The sequence below is a fragment of the Poecilia reticulata genome, chromosome 18 (assembly GCF_904066995.2).
Source record: "Poecilia reticulata chromosome 18, P_reticulata-male-v2, whole genome shotgun sequence".
NCBI classification, from domain to species: domain Eukaryota; kingdom Metazoa; phylum Chordata; class Actinopteri; order Cyprinodontiformes; family Poeciliidae; genus Poecilia; species Poecilia reticulata.
In genome coordinates this window covers 1,308,383-1,333,171 of record NC_088847.1, presented here as the reverse complement: position 1 = coordinate 1,333,171, position 24,789 = coordinate 1,308,383, and the positions used below count along the sequence as shown (strand labels likewise).

The 24,789-nt window shown below is 41.1% G+C and overlaps 1 protein-coding gene across 10 annotated transcripts in view; it reads left to right on the top strand.

Moving 5' to 3' along the window:
* frem1a (Fras1 related extracellular matrix 1a) overlaps positions 1-24,789 on the top strand; it is a 206,831-nt gene that overhangs the window by 72,603 nt on the left and 109,439 nt on the right. For 7 of the 10 annotated variants that reach the window (XM_081599272.1, XM_017310424.2, XM_017310426.2 and 4 more), the window contains 14 exons: positions 542-673; positions 816-1,160; positions 1,244-1,386; positions 1,970-2,166; positions 2,262-2,352; positions 2,433-2,600; positions 2,684-2,892; positions 10,029-10,122; positions 10,196-10,448; positions 11,139-11,342; positions 23,511-23,696; positions 23,782-23,978; positions 24,075-24,285; positions 24,592-24,736. In XM_081599272.1, the coding sequence (XP_081455398.1) occupies positions 542-673; positions 816-1,160; positions 1,244-1,386; positions 1,970-2,166; positions 2,262-2,352; positions 2,433-2,600; positions 2,684-2,892; positions 10,029-10,122; positions 10,196-10,448; positions 11,139-11,342; positions 23,511-23,696; positions 23,782-23,978; positions 24,075-24,285; positions 24,592-24,736 (2,575 nt within the window). Of the gene's footprint in view, positions 1-541; positions 674-815; positions 1,161-1,243; positions 1,387-1,969; positions 2,167-2,261; positions 2,353-2,432; positions 2,601-2,683; positions 2,893-3,011; positions 3,919-5,516; positions 5,620-7,242; positions 7,334-7,431; positions 7,739-10,028; positions 10,123-10,195; positions 10,449-11,138; positions 11,343-23,510; positions 23,697-23,781; positions 23,979-24,074; positions 24,286-24,591; positions 24,737-24,789 lie in introns of those variants that run through there. The other 3 variants (XM_081599274.1, XM_081599276.1, XR_014084602.1) reach the window with 3 other exon arrangements.

The window sequence follows — 24,789 nt, the reverse complement described above, 5'->3', positions numbered from 1 at the left end:
CCCCCAACAGTATGGAAGAGATTACATCTGGACTCATCAGATTACATGAATCTTTAAGCTTCATTGCACATTGTATCATTTCCCTCTAGTTAGCCTCACTAATTAACAGTCTTCTTATTATTACACAGATGTTCAGTCCCAATCCTTTGAGTTCCCTTCACACAGTGCACTGTCTTTATTTAGTATAGTGCTGTGTTATACTGTTGACTGTCTTCAATTTTATTCAACAATTTGATGTTTTCAGGCCCTAAATTCAAGTTACAAGTTTTTAATTTGGGGACGGTATTCCATCCATCCATCCATCCATCCATCCATCCATCCATCCATCCATCCATCCATCCATCCATCCATCCATCCATCCATCCATCCATCCATCCACCCACCCTCTGTACACCTTTGTCCCTTAGTGGGGTTGGGAGGGTAGCCGGTGCCTATCTCCAAGCTAACGTTCCGGGCGAGAGGCGGGGTACACCCTGGGCAGGTCGCCAGTCTGTCCTTATTTATGCAGATTAAATTTAAACAATCATATTCTCTGGAGCAGGTCTTACTCTGCTGGAGGGTCAATCTCGTCCTTTAATGTGGGACCAGTTGCAAATCGTGGATAATGACAACCTGAATATTGTTCGTGTCGTCATTGTGGATGGTCTCCAGCATGGACACCTAACTGTAAAAGGTATTAACACAGCAAACACAAAGACACAATTACATTCCACGGTATAAAATTACACACTGCTCACAAAATTAAAGGGAGCACTAAAATAATACTGTTGAAATGTATTCACCATTGTTATCTGTTTATTTTATGTAAATTCCAGGTGGAAAGGGCTTCATGTTTACCATCAATGACATAAGAGCAGGTGTTATCTGTTATCACCATGACGATAGTGACTCCACAAAGGACTTCATCATTTTCCGAATCACCGATGGCCACCATCAGACCCGACATAAGTTCCCCATTAAGATTCTTCCCAAAGATGACAGCCCTCCTTTCCTCATAACCAATATGCTGGTCGAGATCTCAGAGGGCCAGACGACCCTGCTTAGAGGTTCCACCCTCAAGGCTTCAGACATGGACTCCAGTGATGACAATATCCTCTTTAACATTACTCGTCTCCCACAGGCAGGAGAGGTCATGAAAATCTCAGGACCAGGGCTGACAGGTCAGGAAAAACAGACAATTTTCTTTTCTGTTCTCATGACGTCCAATCTTATTAATGTCACGTTTGTTTTGGTTTTTATTCAGGCTACCCTGTCAGCCACTTCCTCCAGAAGGATCTTTCACAGTCCATCATGTACTACAGACACCTTGGGAACCAGGTGACTGATGATTCATTCGAGGTTGTGCTGTCTGATTTCCACGATCCTCCTAACTTTTCAGAACCTCAAGTGAGTAATAGTAAGGCATCTTTGACACTCTGGTACTGTGGTTATCTAGTGTCTAGATAAGCGGTGAATACATTTAATATTACTGTGCAAGTTCTCAGTCTGTCAGGTTCATAGAAACCAGAATTTCACAGACTTTCCACGTTGATGGACAAATACATACTTTGCCTAGATCTGCTTGTCCTTGTAAGGTCATTGGGGAAGTGGTGGGCTACACCATGGACACATTACCAGTCCATCACAGGACAGCACACAAGACAGCCATGCAGCCAAACATTTAGAACTAAGGGCAAAATGTTAAAGTATAGCACATGTTATTAAAAGGAATGGATTGCCAATTTGTTAATGACCATGATTGAGTCAGGCCAAATAAGCTGGACTGTACTTTGGCTCAATCAGTGGTCTAGCGAATTGTGAAATGTTATATTTAGTGTTGTAATATATAATGTAATATATATATAATGTTGTATTTCACAATGAAATGTTGTGAAATATTCTGAAATATTCTTCAGAATATTTCTGTTTTTAAACAATGTTACTGTATTAATTTATATTTTGTAGCTGACAATGTGATGTCTGCCTTTAGGTGATAGTGGTGCACATAGAATCAGTTCCAGACCAACCACTGAAGGAGGTTCCTGGTTCAACTCGATATCTTGTGATCAAAGAAACACAAGTGGCCCATATAACACGGCAACAGCTTCACTTTGTAGACCAAGAGTCAAAAGACAGCGAGCTTACATACACAGTAACAACTCCACCTTTCTACACTGATCATTACAGGTTAATATATGTTCACCTTCACAAATATATCAACAGAAAGCATCCTGTGCTTTCTGTTGACGGGATTCAGATGGGATTGTTCTCTTAATTAACAGTAGTCCAGATGCAGGGAGGTTATTCCTGGTAGACAGCGTACCCAAATTTACTAAAGACTCCAACACACCGGTTCTCAGACTCTTCACACAAGTAAATCATTGTTTACTTTGCAATTTCACCAGTGCATGTGCCATCTGCTTTTTTCTCTAGTAATCGTATACTCTTTCTAGCATGCAGTGAACTTCATGAAAGTGGCTTACATGCCTCCCATCATGGACATTGGCCCTTATTCTCGGCATATCCAGTTTATTTTATCTTTGACAAACCATCTGGGCAAAACAGTAACTGGGCTCTGTTTTAATATTACTCTACTGCCAGTGGACAATCAGCCACCACAGGTGAAATCAACAGCTGTCTCATTCCTGTCGCAGCCCTATGTGGAAAAGTGGACTTGAGTAAATGTGGATAACTTCTGTTTCAGGTTGTTACCAAACCTTTGACTGTGGATGAAGGAGGGGAACACCTCTTCGGCCCAGAACACTTGCAGCTCTCAGACGTTGACTCTGTACCAGAAGCCTTGCATGTGGAGCTTCAAAGGGAACCAAAAAGGGGGCTTCTCTACCTTGGTGGTCATCCACTTACACTAGGACAGAACTTTAGTCTGCAGGACCTGATGAGGCGTAAAGTTAGGTCAGACATCCTGCTTGATTCCAACATTCAATTTATTTGAAATTGTATAGGAGGTACTTGTCAAGGTAGCCGGGTCATTGCTCTTCCACACAGTTTCGCTCTATTCTCATCTCCTTCAGTACTGGGAGATATCCTGATAGTGGACACTGAAATTCTGGAAACTCTGGACAGCCTTGGACTGTTATGCCAGCCAGACCCAGTGACCAATGAAACAGTGAATGCCACCACCAGCCAGCGCTGTACCTGGAGGAGATGGAGGCGCTGTGAAAGGAAGCGCAAGCGTAGCAGCCAGAAGGGACTAACAGTGAAGCTAAAGTTGATCCTTGGAGAACGCCGCTCCTATCTATCTTGCTCGCTAACGTTCTGTCTCTGGAGAACGAAATGGACTACTTAAAGCTGGATATAACATCAAATCGTGATGCTGTGAGATAATTCTAACTCAGACATGGCTAAACTCCTCTATTTCCAATAACACCGTCAATCTTGTGGGAATGACAATATTCCATTTGGATAGGAGCAGAGCACTCAGTGGTAAAACCAGAGGGGGCGATGTTTGCATCTACATTAATAACAGCTGGTGCATCAATCCCAAGGTGGTCTCATCTCATGGCTTTCCAGACATCAAGTTATTGACCATGAAATACAGACCCTTCTATATGCCTAAGGAATTTAGCATCATCATCATCACTGCTGTTTATATCCCTCCTAGTGCCAACATTAAGGAGGCTCAGAGTGTGCTGTACGCTCAAAAAAATTAACTTTTAACACAATAATTTTATGTTTCAAATGAAAACGTGATAAAATCATGCTGGATAAACAAGTAATTCAACTTTTATTAAATTTAATCATGTTGAGATAACATGATTCATTTTAGTCTGACTGATCTTGTGCTGAAGACGACTAGCGAGATCATGGAAGATCACATGAGATCATGGGAAATCACGCGAGATAATTGTTTTGCTGGGAAGACTCCAGCGGCAGCTATGAATGAGAAGACTACATTTCCTGGCAGCATTGTGCATATGTATATATATATATATATATATATATATATATATACATATGCACAATGTTGCTATGTTTGGTCACGCCTCTTTGTAATTTATGTACTCAAGTCAGTGGCTAACATGTGCTAACATCACATGAAGTGAAGGTTAGCTGGAAATTAATCAACCTTTCTCTACCATTTGCACAATTCTCTGCTTGTTCCATGCTTGTGTCAAAAAACTGAATTGAGGTGGTCATTGCATTTTCAAAAAAACATGTTGTTTTAACAAAATAATTTTATGTTTCAAAGGCAAACGTGATAAAATCATGTCAGGTAAACTATAAAATTTAACAACCTAGCGGTAATAAAATGAATTCAAGTTGAGACAACGTGATTCAATTTAGAGTGATCTCCCGCCGAAGAGGGTCTAGCAGATCAGGAGATCATGCGAGATGCTAGCGAGATTACATTGAACAGATGTCTGTGCAAATCTAGGAACGTGCACTCTAAAAGGCAATACATATTCTTAAATTATGTTTGTATGCTTTACTTAAGTCTCACTAAACCAGGGGAGGGGGGCAGCTCCAGGCCTGGAGGGCCGGTCTCCTGCAACTTTTAAGTGTGTCTACTTCAACACACCTGAGTCAAATAATGAGGTCATTAGCAAGACTCTAGAGAACTTGACTGCACTTAGGAGGTGATTCAGCTGTTGGACTTAAGTGTGTTGGACCAGGGAGACATCTAAGAATTGCAGGGCACCGGCCCTAGAGGACCAGGATTGCTCACCCCTGCACTAAACTGTTTAGTCAACTCAAGTAATGTGAGTAATTTACATGTTTGTCCTGAGAAAGGTACAAGACTAAGTTATTTTGAGTAAACTGGATTTGAATATTTTCGTTACTGGAGTGAATACGTCAGCTCAGCAGTTGGCATGCGCAGTAAAGTGCGGGAAGCTTCTATGTTTGTGGACTTAAACATTGGAAGAAACAGAGCTTCGCTAAAAGTGAGTTATTCGTCTTCAGTATGTTTTCATGTGACATGTATGCCTTTACTACTTGCATATATGGGTACAGGTTGATTTGAAATGAGATGCATGTGATCAGTTTGTGTGATCGGCAACAAGAGACCGTGATCGGCAATCACCCATCATACACTTTTTCACGGAAATTGGCAGATTATGATCGGTGGCCGATCGATCGGCACACCTCTAAATTTAACACTACATTTACTTGAGTAACATTTTTGGGGGGCACTGTACTTTTTAAACTTTTATTCATAATACCAATGATAGTAGTACCTAATAACCTAATATTAGGTACTATTAGGTAATGCTACTTATACTTGAGTAGATTAAGAAATAGACTTCATTGATTGGAAACATTAGATTCTTAGACTTCTGCAACATATGAGCAGACGGTTTTGTAAATCTGAGCATGATTGCTTCATGTCAGTACTTACATCATTTTTATATTAAAAAATAGGTATTTGAAAGTTATACGCTTGTTTTATGTATATATATGCCCAATTGTATACCCCCCCCCCAAAAAAAAAATCAGTGGGGGTGTAATTTTGCTGATAGACAGGTCTATCAGCAAAATTCCTCCAGAGCCAGGTCTGATTGTTACTGTTTTTGCAGAGTTTTCCAGAGTAGAAACTGGGATCTCTCGTGTTGCATTCAAGGCAGAAGAAGAGTCATTGACAATGCATTTCCCAAGAGTCTGGTCCAGTTTGAAAGAAAGGTGAGCATTCTGCAACCCCACACATGAATGGTTTCAGGATGCTTTACAGTTGACATGAGACAAGACTCATGTCAACGCTTTTTTAAAATCTGTGCCTGTGGTAGGTTAAACTATTTTGAAGTTTCTTGTTACTAATTAAACACTGACATTAAAGGTTTTGTTTAAACTATTAATTGAAACTAGCTTAAAGCGCTCACCTCGTCTTCTCCGAAAAAGCTGTTTTCCAGATGTCCCAAACAATCGGAAAGGGGATCCATCAGAGAAAATGACTTTACCCCAGTCCTCAGCAGTCCACTCCCTGTACCTTTTGCAGAATATCAGTCTGTCCCTGATGTTTTCCTGGAGAGAAGTGGCTTCTTTGCTGCCCTCCTTGAGACCAGGCCTTGCTCCAAGAGTCTCCGCCTCACAGTGCGTGCAGATGCACTCAAACCTGCCTGCTGCCATTCCTGAGCAAGCTCTGCATTGCTGGTAGCCCGATCCCAGATCTGAAACACTTAAGAGACAGTCCTGGGGCTTGCTGGTCTTTTTTGGGCGCCCTGGAGCCTTTTTGGCAACAATGGAACCTCTCTCCTTCAAGTTCTTGATGATGCGATAGATTGTTGACTGAGATGTAATCTTTCTAGCTGCGATACTCTTCCCTGTTAGGCCATTTTTGTGCAGTGCAATGATGACTGCACATGTTCCTTTAGAGATAACCATGGTTCACAGAAGAGAAACAATGATGCCAAGCACCAGCTTCTTTTTAAAGTGTCCAGTGGTGTCATTCTTACTTAATCATGACAGATTGATCTCCAGCCCTGTCCTCATCAACACCCACAGCTGTGTTAATGGAGCTGAAACCATGTTAGCTGGTCCTTTTAAGGCAGGGCTGCAATAAAGTTGAAATTTGTTTTGGGGTATAAAGTTAATTTTCTAGGGAAATATTGACTTTGTAATTAATTGCTGTTAAGCTGATCACTCTTTATAACATTCTGAAGTATATGCAAATTTCCATTATAAAAACTGAAGCAGTAGACTTTGTAAAAATTAACATTTGAATCATTCTCAAAACTTTTGGCTATGACTGTACACACATGCACATGAGTCTTCTTCACACCTGTACAATAAATTTCATGCTCGACAAAACCAGTTGTCTTTTGGTAGCAAGTTGGAAAATTACAGTTGCTCCTTTAATTGTACAACCATCAACATTCTAACCTGTCTTAGTCAGACATCAAATAAGGGTGAACAATTATTCTAGGCCACTTATTTAGAAAAAATGTGATTTAGTTTGGCCTGGGGTCTTTATGCATGGAGTTTGCATGTTCTCCCTGTGCATGGTGGGTTCTCTTTGGGTTCTCCGGTTTCCTCCCACAGTCCAAAAGCATGACTAATTGGCCTCTCCAAATTGGCCCTACGTGTGAGTGTGTGTGCATGGTTGTTTGTCTCTGTGTTGCCCTGTGACAGACTGGCGACCTGTCCAGGGTGACCCCACCTCTCACCCAGAACGTTAGCTGGAAATAGGCAATAGCACTTCCCGACTCCATTAAGTGACAAGGATGTACAGAAAATGGATGGCTGGATGATGATTTAGTTTCTTCAGAATATGCTTGTGCTTACTTTTATTGTTTTTCTTACTTGTAGACCAAAGATGTTGTTGCCATGAGGCCTGCTACCCTGGAATGTCTCTCATTTTTCCTTGACAACAATGGAGAAGAGTCCTACAATGTCTCTTGTATGTATTATAATTCTGTTTGTCAAAAGGTGTGCACAAGAAAATCTAAACTTTCACCTCATTCTTTTTTTAATTTGTACTTTTCTTATTATCCACAGGATTCAGATGCCATGGCAGACTTCATCCAAGTTCCTGTGGGGTTATTGACTGTTATGTTATGCTAAGTATATCATTTTGTTAAAATAAAATTTTGAATCTTGTAAATTTAAAATCTGTGCCTGTGGTAGGTTAAACTATTTTGAAGTTTCTTGTTACTAATTAAACACTGACATTAAAGGTTTTGTTTAAACTATTAATTGAAACTAGCTTAAATGGATGTTCAAATGGTAAGAGTTTATACCTGTTGTAGTAAAGTCGTAAAGAAAATGGATAACAATTTTGAAAATACAGTTCTGTTGTACCTTTTCTAATTGTTGAGTGTTCTTTCTACCCTGTCACCCAGTGCGGTCTTAAAACACTTAAAAATATGTCTTTGAATTAATGTAATTCAATCATGGAAAGGATTTCCACACGATTAAATAGCTTTCTTTCAGCATGAAGCATGTTTGTTGAGCTAACTTAATTTTCATGGGTTGGATTATGAGTTGGATCAACTTAATTTACCACTGTAAAATAAGTTGGTTTCAACTAAATAAGTTGGTTTCAACTAAATTTGCATTCATCTTAATCAAGTAAAGTCGATTATTTGGTCCAAAACGTTGCAAATGAGTTGGTCTGGCTCTATTAAATTACATTGGGTCCAACGAAAGTAAATGACTTGAATCAACCTCAAAAGTTAAGTTGAGCCAACACATTTTCTTTGAATTGGAATAACCTTAATAAATTAAGTTGAATCAACACATTTGCTTTAAATTGGAGTAACAGAATTACATAATGCTGAAACAAAGCAAAGTAATCAGGTGGAAATCCTTTCCATGATTTTTTTTTTAATGTTAATCCAAAGAGTTATTTATTTGAGCGTACAGCTCCATCAGTGACTTGCAATCTGTACATCCAGAGGGTGCTTTCATTGTTGCTGGAGACTTCAATCAGGCCAATGAAGACAGTTCTCCCTAATTTCCATCAGGATGTGAACTTTGCAACTAGAGGCTCAAATACACTGGATAGAGCCTACACAAATGTTAAGGCAGTATTCAAGGCAGCACCACAGCCACCCATTGGCTCATCTGACCATCTTTCTGTAATGTTAATTCGTGCATATAAGGCCCTGCTCATGAGAGGAAAACCCATTGCGAAGCAGGTTGTCACGGATCCTGTCTGGTCTACAGGATCCGTGTCAGCATTACTGTTTTGAATGCACAGACTGGGATGTTTTCAGGGAAGCTGTAACTGCAAACAATCACACCAATGTTGAGAAATATGCCAAATCAGTGTCTGCATACATCCTGAAGTATATGGAGGACGTTTCTAAGCCCAAGCTCATCACAAGGGCAAATCAGAAACCCTGGATGACAAAAGGCTGTTTCCACCACACTGCACCTGAGCCTGAATCATCTGGAGGAGGAGAATGCTCATGTGCGTATGCTGTTTCTGGACTTCAGCTTCAACACAATCATCTCCAAGCACCTGCTGTTAAAACTAGCCCCCCTTGGTCTCAACATCCCCCTGTGTAACTGGCTGCTGGATTTCCTCACAGACAGACCTGTCAGGGTTGGTAAAAATGCTTCAAGGGTCATCTCCCTCAGCCCTGGCTCCCCCCAGGACTGCATACTGAGCCCACTGCTCTTCACCCTTATGACCCATGACTGTCAAGCGAGGTTCAGTACAAACCACATCATTAAGTATGCAGACAATACAACAGTAGTAGGTGTCATCAAGGACAACTACGAACTGGCCTAGAGAGTGTGATGCAAACCATCTAATCCTGAATGTCAATAAAACAAAAGAAATTATTGTTGATTTCAAGAAAAATCAGCTAAGTCACACACCCCTCCTCATCAATGATGCCACAGTGGAACAGGTCAGGAACATCGAATTCCTGGGGATACAAGTCACTGAGACTGTGACCTAGTCCCTCCAAACCTCTGGCCTGGTGAAGAAAGCGCAGCAATGTCTGCACTTTTTATGTTGGAAGATGAGAAAAATTCATATTTTAAAAACTGCTTTTTGTATTTACTCAGTTTATCTTTGATCTGAAACATTTAACTGTGACAAAAAAAAGAAGATGCCTGCAAACTTTTTCACAACCCTGTTGTGTGTAGTGTTATCCATCTATCCATTTTCTTTACACCCTTGTCCCTTAATGGGGTCGGGAGGGTTGCTGGTGCCTCTCCAGCTAACGTTCCGGGCGAGAGGCGGGGTCACCCTGGACAGGTCGCCAGTCTGTCGCAGGGCAACAGAGACACACAGGACAAACAACCATGTACACACACACTCACACCTAGGGGCAATTTGGAATGGCCAATTAACCTGACAGTCATGTTTTTGGACTGTGGGGGGAAGCTGGAGTACCCGGAGAAAAACCCACCATGCACAGGGAGAACATGCAAACTCCATGCAGAAAGACCGGGGCCGGGAATCGAACCCAGAACCTTCTTGCTGCAAGGCAACAGCTCTACCAACTGCCCCACTGTGCAGCCCGTGTGTAGTGTTAGTGAAGCGTTAATAACCATGTTTTTTTTTTCTTCCAAAATTATCCAAGAAAACCTTTGGCAAATGATATTTAAACCATTACTCTGGTCATTTGCTCTTACAGGTACAATCACGATGGCTCAGAAACTACAGAAGACACCATAGTTCTCACTGCAACAGACGGCATTAATTCAGTCAGTTTTGTTCTGCCTGTAAAGGTAACTGCACAATCTCAGAAAATATGTAATATGTAAATCTTGCCTATTAATCTGGATACATTGCTGTCTGTAGGTAACGCCCATAAATGATGAACTCCCAGTGATGGCTACTACTTTGAAACCAGTTCTCAGGTGTCCAGAAGGAGAAGAAATAATCATCACTTCAGAGTACATCTTTGCCACTGATGCTGATAGTGACAACAGCAGCCTTGGATTTCTGATTGCCCGGCAGCCGTACCATGGGGTGGTTCTGCGAAACGCTGTTGTTGTAGATCGCTTTGTCCAATCAGACATCACAGCAGGCCTCATCTCTTACAGACACACAGGTAAACAAACACCTGTCTGTTTGTTTACGTTCATCATTATGGAGAACTTGGTGAGTTCCCCATAATGATGGAGAACTCGCCAGGCTCACAGGATATAAAGCTCTGGAAAAAAATAAGAGACCACTGAACTGAACCCCATTGAAAACCTAATGACTATTCCAATGAATATTGATTACTAACCTCTTAATAATGTTAATGGTCTGAAGCACTGCATCTCTTTTGTTATTTTTACCATTTCTCATTTTTTGCAAATAAATACTAAATTTTTGCTCGGAATTTCAGCAACAAGTCAGTAGTTCACAGAATAAAAGAACAATGTCCATTTTACTTAAACATATATGTATAAAAAGTAAGATCACTTGTCAATAATCAGGTAAAACATGACCATGAATACTGATATCTGAAAGAATAAATCTAATTATTTAATATTATATAAATTTAAAATATTAAAAACAGTTTCAGACATTTTTTGTTTATAGCCAGCATTTGATCTGCGAATAAACGGATCTCATTACAATCACCAACTTCATTGTGTTTTATTGGATTTGGTGTGTCAGATCTGTGGAGCTAAAACAGCTTCAACATTCACAAATGGACAAGACAATTCACATGTGCACAGGATGATTCAAAACAAATTTACAAATGCACATCTGGAGTTCAGTCTTAAACTGCTTTTTCTGATTCTTTTAGGGTTGGAGATTGGAATATCTCCTCTACATGACACCATCACATTTGTCATTTCTGATGGAGAAATAAAAACATCAGCTTTATGCTGCGGTGAGGAAACTCCCACCAAGAACAAAGGCAGCACCCAGCTACAGGACAGTCTTCCTGTCTACGACCTCCATATCACAGTGTCTCCTGTTGACAGTCAGCCTCCTTCCTTGGCAACAGGTGGGCTGAAAACCAGGGGCCTCATGTATAAAGTGTGCAGACGCACAAAAATTTGCGGGGCCATGTTATATGCACAGGTGTATATGTATAAAAATGAATGTGGCGTTAAAGTTTGCGTAAATATACGCAAACATTTTTACCTGCTGTGAACATGTGTGGCAGTCACTCAAACTTTTATGGGGGGCAATAACAAACTAGAAGGCGCCAAAATCACCTAAATACACTAATATTTATTTAATGTGACTGAGTGTATTTTAGTGATTTATTATTTTTATTTTTTGTGAAGTGACCTTGTGTGGCCTGAAAGCACCTTCAAAAAAGTATATATATATATATATATATATATGTTAAAAATGATCAGAAGAGGAATAATTAAAAACCTTTTGACTCGTTTTATTTTCTCTTATGCCCGGATTCATTGAAGTCGTCGTTGTATCAGCTGAACCATAAAAACAAGACAAAACGTTTCTCCAAGTCCAAAACATAACATTTATTAAACAACTAATGAAACTGACAGAACTCAATACAAACACAAACCCGCAATATTTACCTCACCCGACAGACATCCACACAGCACGACGAAACATTACGAGGAAGCATTTCACCCCAACGCTTCCCCGGAGATAGCGTCACAAGGACATCCTCGGACCGATCTGAAGCTAAGTTCCGGGTTGGCTACTTTTATAGGGAGGGCGTGCTTTCCTTCTCTACTGTATTCAAATTAGGGGAGTGTCTTTAGCGAGTTTCATTTTAAATCTAGTTAACTATGTTCCAGTAAAAACCTGTTTTCTAAGATCAAAGAAGTGTCAATTCAAATTGAATGGAGATAGATCCTTTTTATGACCCTGTCCCAAAAGGAAGCTCTACCCTGTTTCACAGGACCAAATTGTTTTACACCAGCTGTTAAATTTTATCAAAATGGTCAAAAGGTTAAAGAGACACACAGAGAAACTAGCTGTGTTCTAAATTAAAGAGAACTACAAGCTAAGTTATTTTAATTCAACTTAGTGTATAATGTTTCAATAGAAATATCCTAGATAAAAGATTACACTAATTGAACCATGGATATAATTTGAAGTGAATTTCCTTATTTGAAACATCATTAATTTGACCTAATTATTGAACATATGGTTAAACTTTTACAACTAGCTTATTTAAAATTTATTTTCTTAACAATATATATATCCATCCATTTTCTTATACCCTTGTCCCTTAGTGGGGTAGGGAGAGTTGCTGGTGCCTATCTCCAGCTAACGTTCCGGGCGAGAGGCGGAACGTTAGCTGGACCTGTCCAGAGAGGCCTCTGGACAGGTCGCCAATCTGTCGCAGGGCAACAAAGAGATAGACAAACAACCATGCACACACACACTCACACCTAGGTGCAATTTGGAGAGGCCAATTAACCTGACAGTCATGTTTTTGGACTGTGGGAGGAAACCAGAGTACCCGGAGAAAACCCACCATGCACAGGGAGAACATGCAAACTCCATGCAGAAAGACCGGGGCTGGGAATTGAACCCAGAACCTTCTTGCTTCAAGGCAACAGCTCTACCAACTGTGCCACTGTGCAGCCCTCTATATATATATATATATATATATATAGGGAATTTTTTGTATTTTTTATATATATATATATATATATATATATATATATATATATATATATATATATATATATATCTCTAAAAAAATACAAAAAATTCCCTTCTCACCCTCCGCGAGTGGTTTCTTACATCCTCTGAGCTCGGGTCCTCTACCAGAGGCCTGGGAGCTTGAGGGTTCTGCGCAGTATCTTGCATGTGCCTAGAACTGCACATTTCTGGACTGAGATGTCTGATGTTGTTCCTGGGATCTGTTTGAGCCACTGCTCCAGTTTGGGGGTGACTGCCCTGAGGGCCCCGATGACCACAGGCACCACTGTGGTCTTCACCTTCCAGGTCTTTTCCAGTTCCTCCCTGAGCCCTGGTATTGATGCAGTTTCTCATGCTCCTTTTTCCTGATGTTGTAATCACTTGGTATTGCTACATCCACCACAACGGCTTTCCTCTGTTGTTTATCCACCACCACAATGTCCGGTTGGTTCGCTATTACTATCCTGTCTGTCTGGATCTGGAAGTCCCACAGGATCTTAGCTCGGTCGTTTTCTACCACCTTTGGGGGTGTTTCCCACTTCGATCTCGGGGCTTCCAGTCCATATTCTGCACAGATGTTCCTGTACACTATGCCCGCCACTTGGTTATGTCGTTCCATGTACGCTTTCCCTGCCAGCATCTTGCACCCTGCTGTTATGTGCTGGACTGTCTCAGGGGCCTCCTTGCACAACCTACACCTTGGGTCTTGTCTGGTGTGGTAGATCTGAGCCTCTATTGCTCCGGTGTTTAGGGCCTGTTCCTGGGCGGCCAGGATGAGAGCCTCTGTGTTGTCCTTGAGTCCAGTTTTTTCCAGCCATTGGTAGGATTTCCTGATATCAGCCACTTCAGTTATTTGTCGGTGGTACATCCCATGTAGGGGCTTGTCTTCCCATGACGGTACCTCCAGCACCTCGTCCTCTGTTCCCCATTGCCTGAGACATTCGCTGAGCACATCATCCTTTGAGGCTTTGTCCTTGATGTATTTATGTATCTTGGATGTTTCATCGTGGACAGTGGCTCTCACACTCACTAGTCCTCTGCCTCCTTCCTTACGGATTGTATACAGTCTCAGGGTGCTGGATTTGGGGTGGAACCCTCCATGCATGGTTAGTAGCTTCCGAGTCATAACATCCGTGGCCTTTATCTCTTCCATTGGCCAGCTAATTATTCCGGCAGGGTATCTGATTACTGGTAAGGCATAGCTGTTTATTGCACGGATCTTGTTCTTGCCATTGAGCTGGCTTCTCAGGACTTGCCTTATTCGTTGGAGGTATTTGGCTGTGGCTCCTTTCCTTGTGACCTCATCGAGGTTGTCATTTGCTTGTGGTATTCCCAGGTCCTTGTAACTGTCCTCAATGTCTGCTATTGTTCCTCCTGGGACTGAGACCCCTTCTGTGTGGACGACCTTCCCTCTCTTTGTGACCATCCGACCACACTTGTATAGTCCAAATGACATCCCAATGTCAGTGCTGTAGATCCTGGTTGTGTGGATCAGTGAGTCGATGTCTCGCTCGCTCTTAGCGTACAGCTTGATGTCATCCATGTAGAGGAGGTGACTGATTGTGGCCCCATTCTTGAGTCGGTATCCATAGCCAGTCTTGTTGATGATTTGGCTGAGAGGGTTCAGGCCTATGCAGAACAGCAGTGGGGACAGAGCATCTCCTTGGTATATGCCACATTTGATGGACACTTGTGCAAGTGGCTTGCAGTTGGCTTCAAGGGTGGTTTTCCACAGCACCATCGAGTTTGCAATGAAGGTTCTTAGAGTCCTATTGATGTTGTACATCTCTAAGCATTCAATGATCCATGTGTGTGGCATTGAGTCATAGGCTTTCTTGTAATCAATCCAAGCGGTGCACAGGTTGGTGTGTCGGGTTTTGCAGTCTCGGGCGACTGTGTGGTCTACCAGGAGTTGGTGTTTGGCTCCTCTGCTATTTATGCCGATTCCCTTCTGTGCCATGCTCAAATATTTATCCATGTGCCTGCGTATGATGCCTGACATGAGCTTCCATGTTGTAGAGAGACAGGTTATTGGCCGATAGTTGGATGGGACTGAACCCTTTGAGGGATCCTTCTGTATCAGGATTGTGCGCCCTTCAGTTAACCATTCAGGGTGAGTCCCATTTTGTAGCAGCTTGTAATGAAGTTCTTCATTACTTTGGCTGTACAACCCTTAAAATGTGTGTTAATGAAACTAGTAGGAACGGATTGAAGTGTTTTATTGATTGTGTGTTTTTGTGCAGTGGCATCTCAGCTGGAACTGATGGTGACCTGTTAAAATACAACAAACAAAGGGATAATATAAGTATTGTGATTGTTGAAATGTTTGAAGGCTTTGTGTGGGTGTGGCTTACCTCTGTCTCTTCCTCTGCAGGGTGTTCAGGCTAAAAGATTCCCCGGGGGCCTGAGCACCTTTTAAAGGTTCCAGAAGAGACCAAAGCAGATGGAAGAGGGGGAGCAGTAGAGCTACACATTTTATATATTTAATGTTGGATTAATATTTGGATTGATAGAGATTGGTTTTTAGAGATTATTAAAATGAATAACATTTGGTAATGTATATTATTCTGAAGATTGTGTTAGTTTGTCAAACTGTGTTTGTGTATGTATTTTGTTTTACCCTGTTTTTGGTGGGTTTGTAAAGTGGAACAGCCAGCTACTATAAAAGGCTGCATGTTGGCCACATTGAAGTGTGTTGCTGCTGAGACCCTAGGCCGCTGTTAGCAGGGTTGTCTGTGTGTTAAATGTTGGTGAATAAACACCCAGCGGGATTTGCACTGTTTCTCTGCCTCAAGTCTCCTACTTCCTCCAGCCGCTAAAGGCCATTCTAACACAGCTGGTTCATTTGACCCTACCTTTCCATTGAGAGTACACTTTAGCTGGTTGGGTGACGAAGAGCCGGTTGATTCTCCTGGCTTCATTTTCTCTTGTGTATCTCTTTAGGCGGCTGGCCAAGGCTTGGAGCCTTTGTTTGGCAGTTTCAAGTGCTTCAGGTATGGGCATCTGGCTGTACTTCTTGGGTACTGATCTTTTCATTGCACCCCTTTGGAGCTCTGACAGTTGGCTCACTTCCCTCCTTGTTATCTTGATCTTAGCCTCTAACCGTCTTTTCCATAGTGGGTATTGGGTCTCATGGTTGCTCTTATAGCCAAGCGTCTCAAGGATCACTGATGCCGAGTTGTATATTAGCTCATTGGTTCCTGTTATGGTGGTGGTAGGGATCGTTCTCAATGCTGCATTCACATCTTCAATTAGACTTTCTGATGGTACTTCACTCAGCCATTGTAGTTGGCGTCGAGGTTGTCTGGTGTTCATTACAGCCATGATTCTCTCTCTCAGGTCACTTGCTGCTTCATTCAGCTTTGACGGTACGTTCATTACTGGGGCTACATACCCAGTTTCTGGGAAGGTAGTTAACTCCCCTCTGACCTGGCGTCCTGGCTCCTCCCCGTTGTTGTAACATTTGTGTCGTACCTCCTCAATCTCCAGTTGTGACAGCAGTTGCCGTTTGCGGATGTTGGAACACTGAGCTACTAGTTGTTTGGCAGTTAGTGTTGACTGGGGATGTCGAGCTAACCATTCCTCCCACAGTCTTTGCATATAACCCCTCTGACTAGGGTTACTTGAGTAGTGGCATTCCAACAGATCCATGTTTTCATTTCCGTCTTGTTCCAGTGGCCAACCTTTCATCAGGGTGCTATATATATATATATATATATATATATATATATATATATATATATATATATATATAATAAAGTATAAATACTTATCCTGCTGCAAGCCATGGTTATTGCGGCAGTCTTCCGGGTATTTATACTAATTAACATATGTATTATAAATTAAGAGGGTGGACGAGCATCTGGGCTCTGTTTCCCGCAAATTGGAATTTATAAAGGAAAGGTGCGCAATATGTGCGTACGCATGGCTTTATACATTTGAAGTTTTTTGTACTCTGCACTTTTCTAAATGTGTCCGTATGTCAATTGTTTTGTGTGAAAATTTCTCACTCTTTTATACATGAGCAGTGGCGGAGACAGACCTTTAAAGTTGGGAGGGCCAAGGGGGGCCAGGACTAGCTCTGGGGGGGGCAAAATTTTAAATGTGCGTGCGCACACACACACACACGCACACGCACACACACATATATATACTGTATATATAAAAAATTTTAAATAACCAAACTGAATATTTGGTTATTTTTTAAGCCCCTCTGTCATTTGACAGACTTTACGCAAAGAGTTCATCACGGAGGCAACTAAAATCAATCAATAAAAAAATCCTTTTTGAAAATCATCTCATGGACACTGAACTAAATGCGTCTTTCTCACCGAGAGCGAGTTGAGTTATGGACACCTTGGTTAGGAAGCTCATTGCAAACCTTTAGTTCAAATGGCGCCTTTAGTTTTCTCTGTTCTGTACTGGAGACTGGAGTTAAAGAGAATGCAACATAGAGCTGTCCATTTACAGTCTAAACAGAGGAGCCGGCAGTTTACTTTGAGGAAATACATTAAGGTGCAGAAGTTAATTAGATCCATGCGCAGGTTATAATTCCTGCACAACCAATGCGGACGCGGCTCCGCCGCTGTGAAGAATTAGACGTAACTCGCCCCGCAGTTTTAACAAATGGAGGTGAAGATGTTACCCTCCGCACCCAGGAGAGCGATGCTCAGAAGGAGCGCGGCAGACGTAACATCTGTCCGTTTTGGAGAAGCGAAACCATGCAAAAATAAATAAATAAAAATAAATCCTGGCAAAAACACACGCCCGAACTGCGGACAGGGTAAAAAAAAAAAAAAAAAAAAAAAGGAAAAATCTTAGAGTTCAATTGTTCGGTTTGGTTCAGACAGATCCAACTGTCGATAAACCAGCGCAGGTTTCTCTGCAGATGCGACCAGGAAGAATTTGAGAAGCTGAGCATTCAGACCCCAGCGGGTGAAGTGATGTAATTTAAGTGGAGTCGCTGAAAATGAAAATTTGTTATAAGTTATTGGAACCTCAGTAAGTGGTTTGTCACTACAGGGAAAAAATTTAATCAATCAATCAATCAATCAAATTTTATTTGTATAGCACATTTCAGCAGCAAGGCATTTCAAAGTGCTTTACATAATTAAAATAAAAACAGAAATAATCAGTGAGAAAGAGAGATTTAAAAAAAAAATAAAATAAAATAAAAATAAAAACAAAAAAACAAAAAACATTACATCATTAAAACGTCAAAAAGAAAGAAGAAAAAATTAAAAACATTAAAGACATAAAAACATGGAAGACATCAAAACCCGCACTCTAACCCTAATTTAGCCATAAGCAACTCTAAACAGGTGGGTTTTAAGTTGAGATTTAAAGGCACCCAGTGTTTCAGCTGTTTTACAGTTTTCTGGAAGTTTGTTCCAAATCTGTGGTGTATAGAAACTGAATGCTGCTTCTCCTCGTTTGGTTCTGGTTCTGGGGATGCAAAGCAGACCAGAACCAGAAGATCTGAGGGGTCTAGACGGTTGGTACAGTAATAACAGATCTTTAAGGTATTGTGGTGCTAAACCGTTCAGAGATTTATAAACTAACATCAGTATTTTAAAGTCTATTCTCTGAGCTACAGGGAGCCAGTGTAGGGACTTTAAAACTGGTGTTATGTGCTCTATCTTCCTGGTTTTAGTGAGAACCCAAGCAGCAGCGTTCTGGATCAGCTGCAGCTGTTTGATTCATTTGTTAGTCAGCCCTGTGAAGACGCTGTTGCAATAATCAATGCGGCTAAAGATAAACGCATGGATGAGTTTCTCTAGATCGCGCTGAGACATAAGTCCTCTAATCCTAGAGATGTTCTTCAGGTGATAGAAGGCCAACTTTGTGACTGTCTTAATGTGGCTTTGAAGGTTCAGGTCAGAGTCCATCACTACTCCCAGGTTTCGGGCCTGATCGCTGGTTTTTAGTTGTAATAACTGAAGCTGTGCATTGATTCTAGTTCACTCATCTTTAGGTCCAAAGATAATAACTTCAGTTTTGTTTCTGTTCAGCTGGATAAAGTTTTGGCACATCCACACATTGATCTGTTCTAAGCATCTATTCAGTGATTGGATGGGGTCAAAGGTCACCTGGTGACATCGTGATGTACAGCTGTGTATCATCCGCATAATTGGGGTAGCTAATCATATGTCCTGTTATAATCTTAGCATATAAATATTGAAAAGAAGGGGTCCTAGGATTGAACCTTGGGGTACCCCACATGTGACCTTTGACCTCTCTGATGAGAAGTTTCCGACTGAAACAAAGAAATCCCTGTTCTTTATGTAAGATTCAAACCAGTTGAGCACTGGACCGGAGAGTCCGACCCAACTCTCCAGTCGATTCAGTAAAATGTCGTGGTCAACAGTGTCGAAAGCTGCACTGAGGTCCAACAGAACCAGCACTGTGGTTCTCCCACAGTCTGTATTTATATGGATGTCATTGAACACTTTTACAAGGGCCGTCTCCGTGCTGTGGTGAGCACGAAAACCAGACTGGAAGGAGTCAAAGCAGTTTGTTATTGTTAGGAAGTTATTTAATTGTTTAAAAACAGCTTTTTCAATAATTTTGCTGATGAATGGGAGGTCAGAGGTCAGAGGTCGGCCTGTAATTCTGCAGTAGGGATTTGTCCAGATTGTTCTTTTTTATCAGTGGTTTGACAACTGCTGTTTTCAAAGCCTGGGGGAAAACACCTGAAGAGAGCGATGAGTTTACTATTTGGATCAGATCATTAATGACAGGCAGGACTTTCTTAAAGAAATGTGTGGGTAGGACATCCAGACAGCAGGAACCAGAGCTTAATTGACTTATAATTTCTTCTAGGGTTTTATAATTTAGTAGTAGAAATTGGGTCATTTTTCCTGCATTTGTTTTGTTTGGGCACAGCATTGGTACTGTCTTTGGAGTGGATGTGCAGATTAATCCTCTGATCTTTTGAATTTTCTCTGAAAAGAAACTAGAAAACTTGTTGCAGGCGGCATTAGATTGAAGTTCAGGTGGCAACGTCATTGGAGGATTTGTGAGCCTGTCAACAGTGGCAAATAAAGCTCGAGCATTGTTAATGTTTTTGTTTATGACATCTGCAAAGAAAGCCTCTCTGGCATGTTTTAGTGTTGTGTGATAGTTACGTAGTCTTTCCTTGTAGATGTCATAATAACATGCAGTTGACCTTTACGCCATTTCCGTTCGGCCCTGCGGCAGAGTTGTCTTGCAGATTGAACTACTTGTGCATTTCTCCATGGAGATTTCTTCCTACCAGTCACAACCTTCACTTTAGTGGGGCAATGTAATCAATGATATCTGAAAGTTTGCACTGAAATCATCCACCAACTTATCTACGTCACTATAACTTAAGAGTGAGGAAGAAGAGTAGATTTGATTAAATGTTTCTGCTGTGTTTTCTGTGAAAGTACGTTTTGTGATAGTAGCTTTTGTCCGAGTGGATTAACGGATAAGAACTGACAAAGAAACAGCAAAATGATCCGACAGGTGACATCAGTTACAGAACATTGGAAATATTCGCACCTTACTGATAACCAGGTCAGTGTGTGTCCCTGAGTGTGTGTTGCTTGTTTGACATGTTGTGTTAAACCAAAACTCTCTAATATATTACAGAGCTTTTTAGCCCTCGGTCTTGGGGGTTGTCAACATGAATGTTGAAATCACCGACAATTATCAAACAATCGTAATCAATACATATGAGAGATAGAAGCTCATTCAAGTCCGCAAAGAAATTTTCCACATATGTTGGTGTTTTGTATAGAGTTAGTGTCAAAGTTCGTTTGTGGCCTTTTACCTCGATTCCAAGATATTCAAGACATAAAATTACCCAAAGAGATTTTACTACCGTTTATGGTATTCTTAAATATTGAAGCCACGCCTCCTCCTTTTTTGTGTTTTCTATTTTCACTTAAAAAATTGTACGTAGGAGGCGTTGATTCAATTAGTACGATTGCTTCATTATTGTCATTCAGCCATGTTTCTGTCAGAAATAAAACATCAATATTATGCTCAGTGATGAAATCATTAATTAATAGAGCTTTAGAACAGAGAGATCTGGTATTAAAAGAGCCAATTTAAGTGACTTGGAGGCTGAAAGCTCTTCAGTCTGAGGTTCCTTTAGACAGTGGATCAGTCTGAGGTTTGAATTAAGACCACTGTTTTTTGTATTTCTGTTTTTTGTAACTGTTCTTGTAGTGATCCAGACAGGTATTGTCCTGCTACGCAATGTTGGGGGGCCAGACACATTCTGGAGGAAGACGGGTGTAAGGATAATATCTGGACCCCGGTCTCAGACCTCAGAAACGGAGAGTGCTGGATCATCAGGGAGGTCAGAGGCAGGTGGCTTAGATGAAGTGAGAGTTGTGCCGAGGCGAACCTGTTGATCCATACTATCCAGCTGGGATGAGAAAGAGTCCGTCCGTCTTTCTCTCTGACCTGAATTCTCCACCAGCATTTTCAGGCGGCTCAGGTGAAGCCCGACTCTCTTTAGTGGGTCACTTTCTAATAAACTCTGATCTTGTGAGTGAGTGTAGGAGCAGAGAGGGAGGGGGGAAGGAGAAGGGAGGGTTGAAGGAGAAGGGAGGGGGGGAAGATGTGGGATGGGGGAAGGAGGAGGGGAACCAGTCATTCTGTTCAGAGCCGATGTTTTATCAGTTTGTATTGGAATAGTTTGTTCTTGATATGCGGAGGGCTCCATCCTAGTCAGACATCCTTGAGCCTGTTCTTCTGAAGCGATGGTCACATTGTTGTTCTTGTTGATAAAATGAAAAATGTTTGCAGTGAGCAGTCTTATTCCGTGTTTGTTAAGATTGCGTCCTCCTCTTCCAAAGAGGTGAAAGCGCTGCCAGTAGATCCAGAGGTTATCGATGAAGGTCACTGAGCTGGCAGAACAGGTTTTAATCAGCCATTTGTTTATCATAAGCAGCCTGGAATGTTTTTCGTCTCCCCATTGAGGCGATGGAATTGGACCACTGAGAAATAGCTTCATTTTTAATTTTCCCATAGTGTCCAGATTTATCTGCATTTATTTATTAATGCATTTATCTGCTTTATGTGTGATGGGATCTGGATTCAATTAGATGAATATTAACTAAACCGCATAAAAATGCGGCTAAATAGTCTGTGTTAGTATGTTTTGGCAGGTAATTTGACAGGTAAAAGTAGTTCGGGTCGGACCAGAATTATTTGCCTCATCGTGGTTCGGGCTTCTCATGAGTTTACATTTAATGAGTTTGCAGCACACATAGAAAAACTAAAGATAATGTGTGATCAAGTTGTGTTGATCTACTTATTGTAGTTTAAATAGAGGAGTAGCAGCTGACTGTTAAGGGAGGAAAGAAATTAAAGTGCAGATTCATTAGACGGAAACAAGCGCAGTGCGCTGGGCAATAAATGCGCATAAATGCTCCACCGTTACGCTCCAATTAATCACACATGAGATGACAAACGCCAAATATACAATATATAGTTACACTACTTAGTTAATGGTGTTTTTGCAAAACCAGTTAAAACTTAACCTAGTTAATATGTCAGATTCCCTCCTCACCCTCGTCTTCTGTCCAGACTGTGATCAAGCGCAGCTGACCACTTGGTGCACAGAGTTTCAACTTTACGCACAGAGAACATCGTGGAGCTCATTATTAATCATTATAAGAACAATATCTGTCAGAGAATCACCTCTGATCTGGTCGCTTTAAACAAACTAGAGGCTTTGGAGCGTCTAGCAGCTGATCCGCTTCTGCTGGTTTTTCTCCCGCAGAGGGAAGTGATGCAGGATCAGGAAACGATCAGAGTTCTGTCGTCTTCTAATCACGTAATTTCATGAATTGTTACCTGATTTCCAAAACGTTCTTGCAGAGAAATACTAAATATTTCATTGGATGACTACAATTTGGAAATAAAATGATTTTTTTCTTTGACGGGCAACGAAAAAACTGTAGCGCAACCTCTGCTCCAAACTACGAACATTGCCGGCCCCTCTTCGGTTTTTTTTTCTTTTTGAGGAGGATCAGTAAATAACTTATTGGTGTTTTAAGAACCACCAGGTATGAAATGTGCTTTAGCCTTTGAGTTGCACCACAGCGCAGCACAACTAAAACATAGAAGAATATCAGCTTGTTGTTATGAGTACAAGTACAAAGGAGGCTGGTATCGCGCCTGATCTAAATCCATTTATTTATGTCATCACATGGACTTATATAAAGTTTTATACATTTTCTTTTCATATATTTATTATTGTTTTTCTTCTTTAGATATTAGATTGGCTTAGAATTATTCCAAAATAATGTACAGGATTGACCTGGTGCTGTTACATGTCAATCATCTGGGGGGGCCACTTAGGGGGCCAATCAGATGACAGGGGGGGCACTGGCCCCCCCTCTGGCTCCGCCCCTGTACATGAGGCCCCAAGTTTTTTTGCATAGGATTTGAGTTTTTAGGGGGGCTTCTGTTCGCTATTGTATGAAACAGTAAATTTCTAAGCAACATATTTATTACTTGCAGTAGAATGACATGAACTGTTTTTTGGTGGTTCCAGGTGACATTTTTACAGTGGATGAAGGTGGGACTTCCCTTATAACTGCTGCTCATTTGAAGGTCTCTGACATGGACACAGTCCTAGACAAGCTTGTTGTCAGGCTGATTTCTCCTCCCCAGTTTGGTTACATAGAAAATGTCCTCCCTAGTCCTGGCTTTGAGAAAAGCAACACAGGCATAAGCATAGGTAAGCATCATAATACCAACGGTTTATTGGAAAAACAAGGAAAATAAGCAGTTTCATTCGTTTGGTGTTGCCTCCTTTTCTCCAGCTTCTTTTCTCTACAAGGACATCACTGAGGGTCATATAAACTATGTACAGTCCAGACACCAGAAGATGGAGCCCACAGCTGACCAGCTCATGCTTTGTGTCTCAGATGGCAAGCATAATTCTGCTAACATCTTTTTCTATATTATTATTAACCCAACAAATGATGAAATCCCAGAATTTGTGGCACACAATATCACAGTAAGTTCACCCCCAAACATGTCCTTCTTCATCCCATTAGTTTGTTTACAGAATGTGGGTAGAATAAGTTGACTGTTTGATTTGTTGTGTCCTAAGGTACAAGAGGGAGAAATGAAGCACCTGGACTCATCAGTGTTCCATGCAATGGACCTGGACATCCCCGAGAATGCCCTGCTTTTCTCTGTGGTCAGACCTCCTCGCCATGGCAGCGTCATCTGTCACAGGACTGAAAACCCAATCTCTAAGAGACAGGAACCCAACCTATGGTCTCCTGTGGTTGACTTTACTATGACAGATGTTAAAAATGGTACATTTTATATAAATTATGTATAATAATAAGTTATAAATATAAATTATAATAGTAACTGTCATGTATAGCGTAGCTGGCCATTTCTAAAGCACAAGTCACCCCGTGCCTTCTGCAGAATGGTTACACTTAATTCTGAGATTTTTAAAGAGCAGCCACCATTTCTAAATCCTGCATTTTCAGAGTGAAGCACTTTAACAGAGCAGCTTACTATTTTAAGTGTAGCCTTCCTGTTATCAACTAAAAGTCTTGTTCTCTCTCTCTTTCTTTCTATCATATTAATTTTGTGTCCCAATCTTATGACAGGTTTGGATCTAGTGTATCTGCATGACGACAGTGAAACCATGAAAGACAGTTTTATAATTCAGCTGACTGATGGCAAACATAAGCTCCAAAGACAGATGATGGTTGAAGTGGTGCCAGTGAATGACGAAGAGCCTCATGTGTTCAGGTTTGATAAACATATCGTCTAGAGTTCTTGTTTAAAATCAGTTTCCATGTGAT